The following is a 10340-nucleotide window of genomic DNA, read 5'->3' as shown; positions in this document are numbered from 1 at the left end:
CGAAATCCTACCTTACAGCGCGGAAATCAAAGGCAATTTACTATATTTAATTGATTTAATAAACAATAATAAATAATCAACCCTAGACGTACTCCTTACGAAAAACTAAATCTAGCAAGAATAAATAGTAAACACTTATCAATAACTTAGCACTTTACAGAATTTATGTTAGCAGTACACTTAGGTTTATTTGACAATATTATTCTTATGACCTTATCATAACATCAATCATAAAATAATCAAAAACACGAAGTAATTGACCTAATAGCAATCCTATCATATGACAAACAATAATCAAGGAAAATTATGGAATAAAACTTCATCAAACAATCCTAAGTATTCATACGCATCAATCAAATATAAATAAATCTTTTACTAAACCATAAAAACCATAACGTAAATAAATCGCAAAGTCAATTCAAAACATCAAAGTAGGTTCATCTTAAGCCTAGATAGTTCATGCAATTTAGCCTAACATTTTAGGTTTAAACAAAACAAGAAAATAAGAATTCATGACGGTAAATAAACGAAAATGAAAGAAACAAAAGATAAAACCCATGTTCTTCGTCTTCAACTAATACGCGCACCACCGGATGATCCTTCAACTCCAAGGCTGCCAAAAGCTGCAATCCTAAGCTCGGGAACTCTCCAAATTCGGCTGGCAACTTCTGGTCTGATTAAGGGTTAGATTAGGGGTGTTTATATAGTGATTAAAGCCCAAAACCCAGAATATTTTAGAAATCAGCTTGCTTGCGCCACGCTACCAAAATACCCCCACTTAGCCGCGCAGCATGGCCGATTTGGCCGCGCTACGCTACCAAAGACCCCTTATTTGGCCGAGCAGCGTGGCAAATTTAATTGGGTCCCGGTCCGGTTCACTCCTGATCTGGTCCGGTTCGTTTCCTGATAGTCCGGTTCTCCTATTTAGCTCGTTTTCGCTCATTTTTTGCCCTCTTTTCACCACAATTGAAACCCAGAACCTATAATACAAAACCATGTTAGTAGTATACAAATCTTGCAAGAAACCGAACAAAACTGATAAACTAATAAATAAAATATACACGGGATTTATGTATATTAAACGTTATATCAAATATCCTCACACTTAACCTTTTTCGTCCCTGAAAAAGTCTCATTGCAATGGGATCAGAATCGGAGAAATACAGTAAACATATAAGATTATCTTAAAATTTAGAACAACGCAAAAACTGCGATCACTAATATTGTTGTCCACTTAAACCCATGCCTTTGTCTTTACCGGGACAAGTAAGATCCAACTATTATTATTATTATTATTATTATTTGTATATAATCTAGTGGAACCCACAGTCAAGACCCGTTTTATTTTAGATTTTACCGGATCAAACCACCCCAACTTGACTTAAACCTCATAAATTGCAGATTAAAACATTGTTGCACATTTATCATGAATTGTTAAGACAATCAAGGATATTGTTTATCCACCTAAATTTAAGCATCAAAGTCTATTAAGCAGCCATTAGATACGATTAAGTTTCAATTATTCAACTAACTAGCTAGTGTTCCCCAATACATACATACCCTCATTATCAAGCAACACCTCGGACCCATTACCACCCACGATTTTACAAGTTTCCATCTGTCGATTTACATACGTCGTGTCTCTAGTTGATCCTGTTCTTAATGTTATGGGACGCAAGTAAGAGTACCACGTATGACTAACAGCGGGATGATCACTGGATCATCAAGATTTTACTTCACTGTAATTGATGTAAGTGAGTGTAATGATTGCAGCAAATTGCGGGTTTATGCTTAAAAGTTTTTATTTATTTAAATATCCGAAGATACCCAGATGAACAACCGTAAAACGACCCGTGGTCTCCGAACCCGAGGCATCCCATCAATACAGGATTTAAAGCTATAAAACCATACGCCTATGAAGTGTTAACCACTAAAACTAGAAGTGCAAGTTTTAAGTTTATATCGCTGGCTACACGGTATACTTTAACGTTTAAACCTACCCAAGCATCGTATGATAGCGTATTCAGATTTCTATAAAATTTATAATTTTCTACAATCAAACTAAAAATTAGGCTTGAGTATGGTAGACCTTTCATCTCGTATTTTATACAGACTTAACATGTTTCACACTAAAAATCATATTTTATCGTTTTAAACCAACTATCAAACTGCCATTTCATTCTCAAGGCTGAGCCTACCGACACATCCCAAGTTAAGTGCGTGTTCTTTAATTATATCTTATTATTAGTAGTTTGAAAAACCGATTCCCGATAAGGGTCCTCATCTCCCATTTTACGCAAAAAGCAACAAAATCAAAGGACATTTTTCAAAACTTTTTCGATTAATTTTTTTTATAAATAAAAACTTAAACGAAAAAACTAAAATGAAAAAACATATGTATTCCCATCCCCACACTTAAAATTTGCATTGTCCTCAATGCAGGAATGGAAACACTACTCAAAAAATTTAAAAACAAAACAAAACCTAAAATGACAAAAATAAATAAGAACAAAACAAAGATGAAAATTAAGAACTAAAAACACAAAAACAAAGTAAAAAGGAATACTTAGCTGGTAGTATGCGCATGAAGTATAAGGCTAAAGTCTTCTTCCAAAGCTGCCCTCCAACTCCGAACATGCTCAACAACAAGTATCTCCTTTCTCTCATACATGAGCGGAAGCGGAAACAATACAAACAATATCTAAACATTTATCTTATCAACTTGATAGATATTAGTCATTCAAAGTATTTAACCAAACCGACCAACCCATCCAATAAACAAGAATAAATGCAGCAAATAGGTAAATAAAAAGTATACGGCTCATGTTGGTCCATCCTCACACTTGAATGTTGCATTAAACTTCAGAGATCTTCTCGCTATCTTCCTTCAAAACAAATAAAAACTACAAAAAACTACGTTAGTGACTCAAAGAAAAACAAAACTAAAATAGAAATAAAAAATAGGAAAGAATACACAAACTCTACACTTGAGTTTTCACTCAAGAACCTCATGTGACAATTCAGTGCGATAGATCGAGAGGAGTTTCCTCCATCTCGATAGATTCCTCCGGTCCTCCAAGTTAGTACTTCAAACGATGACCGTTCACCTTCCAAGATGTTCTATTATCCGGATTCTCCAACTCTACCACTCCATACGGAAAAACATCTTTCACCAAGTATGGTCCCGTCCACTTCGATCTCAACTTTCTGGCAAATAACTTCAAACGAGAATTAAATAATAATACCTTATCGCCTTTCTTGAATTCCTTGCCGCCTTTCAACCGTCGATCGTGTAGAGCTTTTGTCTTTTCTTTGATGTTCAACGATCGGGAATATGCTGCATCCCGAAGCTCCTCCAACTCATGAATCTAAAAGTACCTTTTCCTCACGGCCTCGGTAAGATCGACATTCACCGTCTTCAACGCCCAGTACGCACGATGCTCCTACTCAACCAGAAGATGACAAGACTTACCGTAAACAAGCATAAACGGTGTAGTACCCAACGGAGTCTTGTACGCGATTTAGAATGCCCACAACACATCATCTAACTTCTCCGACCAATCCTTCCGACTAGCCTCAACCGTCTTCTCCAAAATCCTCTTCACCCCTTGATTTGCATTCTCGACTTGACCATTTGTTTGAGGTTGATAAGCAGTAGAGGTACGATGAGTAACCGCATAACGAGCCAAAGCTTTCTCCATGACGGTATTACAAAAATGGGTGCCCCGATCACTAATAATAGCTCTCGGAGTACTGAAACGAGTAAATAACTTCTTGAGGAACTTCACAACTACTAATGCATCATTCGTGGCCAACTCTTGGGCTTCCACCCACTTCGATACATAATCAATAGGCACCAAAATATACTTATTACCATTCGACATAGGAAACGGTCCCATGAAGTCGATGCCCTAAACATCAAAGATTTCAAGAATTTGTATGGGGTTTTGAGGCATGTCATTCTTGGAAGAAATATTACATGTCCTTTGGCACGCATCACAAAGGTTTACGAACTCTTCAGTATCTTTAACGACTGTCGACCAATAGAACCCACTATCAAACACCTTCTGCGCGGTCGCATACGCACCATGATGATCTCCAGTCAACCTTTCGTGAACATGCTTTAGAATATCCCAACCTTCCTCTTTCGTCACACATCTCCTCACAATCCAATCACCACCAATCTTAAACAAGAACGGGTCATCCCATACATACCTATTCACATCCCGGAAGAACTTCCTCTTTTGTTGCGTAGCCATACCAACTAACACAAAACCGTTAGCCAAATAATTAGCAAAATCAGTGAACCATGGCATACCTTGCTTCTTAGCAGCAACAAAGTCGATCGACTCGTGAGGGAATGTATCACCGATCTCTTCCTCATGCAACTCTTCTCTCCTCAGATCTTCAAGGCGGGATAGATGATCAGCCGCTACGTTTTCCGCACCCCTCTTATCTTTAATCTCGATGTCAAACTTGGAAAGTAGAAGAATCCACCGTATAAGATGAGGCTTCGCGTCTTTCTTCTGAGAGAGAAAACTCAAGGCTGCATGATCGGTAATGGTCTTCGAAAGTACAAGATACGAGCGGAACTTATCAAATGCCAAAACAACGGCTAAAAGTTACTTCTCGGTGGAGGTGTAGTTCTCTTAGGCGTCATTCAACTATGCAGACTTTCGGCTTGTGTTATTAAGTCTAGTTTGTTTTTTTTTATTGTTTGTTTATTTATTGTCAGTTTTAGAGTCACTATATTAGAAAATACTTACTCGGTCTTGTGCGTTTTTGTAGGTATATGCCACATCTGCGTTCGCAAAGACCACCGTTGGAATGCTTTGAATCCACTCAGTTGAAGTCCGAGGCGAGTTCAAGTTCATCATTGTCTAAAAAGCAACCAATTACCATAGATACTTCACCAAAATCATCATCCACAAATTTCACCCGCAAATTCACCACCACCAAGTCCTAGACCCGTTCCGATGGCCGAGAATAACCGCACCGTGTACCAGCAAGCTTTTGAAGGGTTCCATGGAGATCACTCACCCATTGTCACCGCCGACATTAACAACCCTAACTCATGGAAGATCCCATCCTATGTCATGAACAACATCACCAATCACCACCAGTTCCATGGCCGTGAAGATGAAGATGCACCAGCACACATCAACTGTCTGACCTGTGTGTTTAAAATGTTCAACCTGCAAGGTGCTACCCGGGATGCGATCTTCCTTCACCTGTTCCTGTTTACACTTTTAGATCGTGCCGCCACTTGGCTCGATTCGTAACCTGCTGGAACATTCACCACATGGGAGGCTCTTCGCGACGCATTTCTCAAGAAGTATTTTCCACCTGCTAAGGCCTCTTGCCTCTGTGATCAGATCCACTCCTTCCACATGGAACCGGATGAGGCGTATTACCAAGCTTGGGAGCGTTTTCAGAATCTGCTTTCCCGTTGTTCACAACATGGGCTCACACTTTGGGCCCTCGTTGATAAGTTTTACAATGGGCTTACTTATGAGGCTCAAGCGAGGTTTGACACAGCTGCTAGGGGCAATCTGATGGAGAAGAAGAACGTGACCGAGTGTAACGAGATGTTTGAATGTTTCGCGCAATCCGAGTACGCGAAGAAGCCACGAGGTGGGAATTCCAAACCCGTCACCAGTACACCCTCATCTGCTCGAGGAGTGCACCAGGTTAATCTGGATACTGGTATGGTTGCTGCTTTGGAGAATCTCACCTGAGAGATAAAAGAGTTAAAGACTAAGGTGGATAAGTGTGAGATGTGTAGAGGTGGTCATGGTACGCTGGATTGTCCGTTGATGAACAATCAAGATGTTGATTATGTGGCTGCTCAGAACAGGTTCCCTAATGTTTACAACAACAACAATCAGAACTGGAACAGCTACAAGAGTCAGTACCAGAATCAAGGACAAGGTAACTCGAATAGGCGTCCGGCTGGTGGGCCACCTGGTTTCCAAGCTCCCTCCAACCGAAACCAGGGACAGTATAACAATGAAGGTTCTAATGGTCAAAGTTCGAATAATGTGCCGGATCTGAGTAAGAAGTTGGATGAGATAATGCAGCATATGGTTACTAGAGATCAAGCCACTCAAAAGACCCTTGCCGATCATGACCTACTTTTGAAGAATCAACAATCAGCTATGCTCGACATGCAGTGAAGCATTGGCGATCTTGCTCGCCAATTAAATGAAAGACCTCCGGGACAGTTTTCAGGATCTACTCAGCAGAATCCGGCCGCTCAAATAAAAAGGCGATTACTACTCGTAGCGGTAGGGTTTTGGGTCCCGAGGTGCGAAGAAATGAGGTTGAAATGGAAGATTAAGAGGTGATGGATGAAGAAATCGAGATGGAATTACCGGGTAAAGTGCAGAACACCGCACCAGTTGCAACGCCAGTAGAGAAGAAGCCAATTGAAGTCCGGCCATCACCTTTGATTGACCATGCTCGTATCCCATATCCCGCTCGCACGAAACAACAGATATATACGCGGGAGTATGGGCACTTTCTTGATATGTTCCGACAGTTGAAGATCAATCTCCCATTCATTGAAGCCCTACAACACATGCCGAAATACGCGAAGTTTTTGAAGGACCTGTTGAAGAGGAAAGATAGGTTGGGGGAGGTGTCATCGATTCCCCTCATGGGAGATTGTTCGGTAGTAGTGTTGAACCGCGTACCCGAGAAGTTGTTAGATTCGGGTGTGTTTACAATTCCAGTTTTGTTCGGTAGTGATGCGATGAGCCAAGCATTGGCGGATTTGGGTGCAAGTATTAATTTGATGCCGTATTCTTTGTACAAGAAGTTGGAGTTAGGCGAGCTTACACCGACTCACATGTCTTTATCGTTGGCCGATCATTCGGTTAAATATCCATGAGGTATTATCGAGAATTTGTTAGTGAAGGTGGATAAGTTTGTATTCCCGGTTGATTTTGTGGTGCTCGATATGGAGGCTGACGAGAAGGTTCCCATTATTCTTGGTCGTCCGTTTTTACGAACCACGAAGGCACTTATCGATGTGTATGATGGGAAGATTACGTTTTGGGTTGGTGATGAGAATGTTACTTATGATGTCGTGAGGTCGATGAAGTATCCGAGTGATCAAGATGATTTCAGTGGTCCGTGCCACTCGTTTTATTTTATTAACTCATTTATTGCAGGTATTGATAGCTGTTTCGATTACATTTGTGGTGCGGATCTCATGGGAAGTAATGGTTTGGTCGATTGTGATGATTTGGGTAAGGATGAGTTGTGTGAGAACGACTCGGTTTGTGATGAGTTGGCTGAGATTTCGGGTTTGCCCGAGATGCTAGAGGTGAATGAGATTAGTTGCGAGAGTGAGGCGGGTCCCGAGGAGAAAACCACTCCGTTGGAGTTAAAAGTGCTCCCGTCACACTTGGAGTATGCGTATCTTGATGAGGGCTGGAACTTGCCCGTTATTGTGTCATCCAAGCTGACAGAAGATCAAAAGACGAAGTTGATAGACGTGTTGAAGCTACATAAGGGGGCGATTGCATGGAGACTTTCCGATATTCAAGGCATTAGCCCCGCTTATTGCACACACCGGATTCTAATGGAGGATGAGTACAAACCGGTGGTGCAACCACAAAGACGCCTCAATCCGAATATGCAAGAAGTTGTGAAGAAAGAGGTGTTAAAGTTGATGGATGCCGGGATGATCTACCCGATTTCTGATTCTCCATGGGTGAGCCCGATCCAAGTTGTTCCAAAGAAGGGAGGTATGACCGCTGTGATGAATGAGAAGAATGAGCTTATCCCTTCGCATACGGTTACCTGTTGGAGAGTATGTATTGACTATCGGCGGTTGAATGATGCCACCCGGAAGGACCACTTCCCGTTGCCATTTATTGATAAGATGTTGGAGCATTTGGCAGGTCAGCAGTTTTATTGTTTCCTTGACGGTTTTTTGGGTTATTTTCAAATTCCCATTGCACCGGAAGACCAAGAGAATATGACTTTTACATGTCCGTATGGCACGTTTGCGTACCGACGCATGCCGTTTGGACTATGTAACGCTCCGGCTACTTTTCACCGTTGTACGGTGGCCATCTTTCAGGATATGATAGAGACATCCATGGAGGTGTTTATGGACGATTTTTTGGTTTATGGTAATTCTTTCGATTAGTGTTTGGCTAATCTTGAGAAGATGTTAAAGAGGTGTATTGAGACGAAATTAATGCTAAATTGGGAAAAATGCCATTTTATGGTGAGTGAAGGAATTGTGTTGGGACGTAAGATCTCGAGAGACGGTATTGAGGTGGATCGTGCGAAGATTGATACTATAAGTAGACTTCCTCCACCGACGAATGTGAAGGCGATTAGGAGTTTCTTGGGCCATGCAGGGTTCTATCGGCGATTTATCAAAGATTTCTCCAAAATTACTCGCCCGATGACCCGACTCCTCGAGAAAGATGTGCCGTTTTTATTTGATGATGAGTGTGTGAAGGCGTTCACGTATTTGAAAGAGAAGCTCGTAAGTGCTCCTATTCTTTGTTCTCCCGATTGGAGTTTGCCGTTTGAGCTCATGTGTGATGCTAGTGATTATGCGGTTGGAGCGGTTTTGGGGCAAAGACGAGACAAACATTTTCACCCCATCTATTATGCTAGTAAGACGTTGAACGATGCCCAAGAGAACTACACCACAACCGAGAAGGAGCTCTTAGCCGTTGTTTTCCCATTCGACATGTTCCGCTCCTATCTCGTACTTTCGAAGACCACCGTTTTTACCGATCATGCAGCCTTGCGTTTTCTCTTTCAGAAGAAAGACGCGAAGCCTCGTCTCATACGGTGGATTCTTCTACTTTCCGAGTTTGACATCGAGATTAAAGATAAGAGGGGTGCAGAGAACGTAACGGCCGATCATTTATCCCGTCTAGAGGACCTGAGGAGAGAAGAGTTGCATGAGGAGGAGATTGGAGATAGATTCCCTCACGAGTCGATCGATTTTGTTGCGGCTGAGAAGTAAGGTATGCCATGGTTCTCTGATTTTGCCAATTATTTGGCTAATGGTTTTATTTTGGAGGGTATGACTATGCATAAAAAGAAGAAGTTCTTCCGGGATGTGAATAGGTATGTGTGGGATGACCCATTCTTGTTCAAGATTGGTGGTGATCGGATTCTGAGGAGATGTGTGACAAAAGAGGAAGGTTGGGATATTCTAAAGCATGTTCACGAGGGGTTGACTGGAGATCATCATGGTGCGCATGCTACCGCGCAGAAGGTGCTTGATAGTGGATTTTATTGGCCGACAATTGTTAAAGATGCTGAAGAGTTTGTGAAGCTTTGTGATGCGTGCCAAAGAACAGGTAATATTTCTTCCAAGAATGAGATGCCTCAAAACCCTATTCAAATTCTTGAAATCTTTGATGTTTAGGGCATCGACTTCATGGGACCGTTTCCCACGTCGAATGGTAATAAGTATAATTTGGTGGCGATTGATTATGTGTCGAAGTGGGTGGAAGCCCAAGCGTTGGCCACGAACGATGCACGAGTTGTTGTGAGATTTCTTAAGAAGTTGTTTACTCGTTTCGGTTCTCCGAGAGCTATTTTTAGTGATCGGGGCACCCATTTTTGTAATTCCGTCATGGAGAAAGCATTGGCTCGTTATGGGGTTACTCATCGTACCTCTACCGCCTATCACCCTCAAACAAATTGTCAAGTCGAGAATGCAAATCGAGGGGTGAAGAGGATTTTGAAAAAGACGGTTGGGGTTAGTCGGAAAGATTGGTCGGAAAAGTTAGATGATGCGTTGTGGGCATTCTGAACCGCATACAAGACTCCATTGGGTATTACACCGTTTATGCTTGTTTATGGTAAGTCTTGTCATCTTCCAGTGGAGTTGGAGCATCGTGCTTATTGGGCATTGAAGACGGTGAATGTCGATCTTACTAAGGCTGCAAGGAAAAGATACTTTCAGATTCATGAGTTGGAGGAGCTTCGGGATGCGGTGTATTCTCGATCGTTGAACATCAAAGAAAAGATGAAGGCGTTGCACGATTGACGTTTAAAAGGCGGAAAAGAGTTCAAGAAAGGAGATAAGGTAATATTATTTAACTCTCGTTTGAAGTTGTTTGTAGGAAAGTTGAAATCAAAGTGGTCGGGACCGTATTTGGTAATTATCCGTATGGAGTGCTGGAGTTAGAGAATCCGGATAATGGAACATCTTGGAAGGTGAATGGTCATCGTTTAAAGCACTATCTAGGAGGACCGAAAGAATCAATCGAGGGAGGACACTCCTCTCGATCCGTCGTACTGAATTGGCACATGTGATTCTCGAGTGAATACTCAAGTGTAGAGTTTGTACA

At 41.6% G+C, this 10340-nt stretch overlaps 1 protein-coding gene across 1 annotated transcript; it reads left to right on the top strand.

The window, feature by feature from the left end:
* Positions 1-6346: 6346 nt before the first annotated feature.
* On the top strand, positions 6347-6892 carry LOC143590063 (uncharacterized). Its single transcript, XM_077070656.1, has one exon. The coding sequence runs from the start codon at positions 6347-6349 to the stop codon at positions 6890-6892; it is 546 nt and encodes a 181-aa protein (XP_076926771.1).
* The last annotated feature ends 3448 nt before the right edge of the window (positions 6893-10340 follow it).

The sequence above is a fragment of the Bidens hawaiensis genome, unplaced genomic scaffold (assembly GCF_021521415.1).
Source record: "Bidens hawaiensis isolate Kalapana, Puna unplaced genomic scaffold, B.hawaiensis_p1.1 tig00038138_1, whole genome shotgun sequence".
Lineage (NCBI taxonomy): Eukaryota > Viridiplantae > Streptophyta > Magnoliopsida > Asterales > Asteraceae > Bidens > Bidens hawaiensis.
Note: the sequence above shows the minus strand (reverse complement) of the source record. Positions and strands in the feature narration are given on the sequence as shown.

Bases quoted from the DNA above. Each gene is read 5' to 3' on its own strand.
- LOC143590063 (XM_077070656.1), top strand. From the start codon at position 6,347: ATGGATGAAGAAATCGAGATGGAATTACCGGGTAAAGTGCAGAACACC.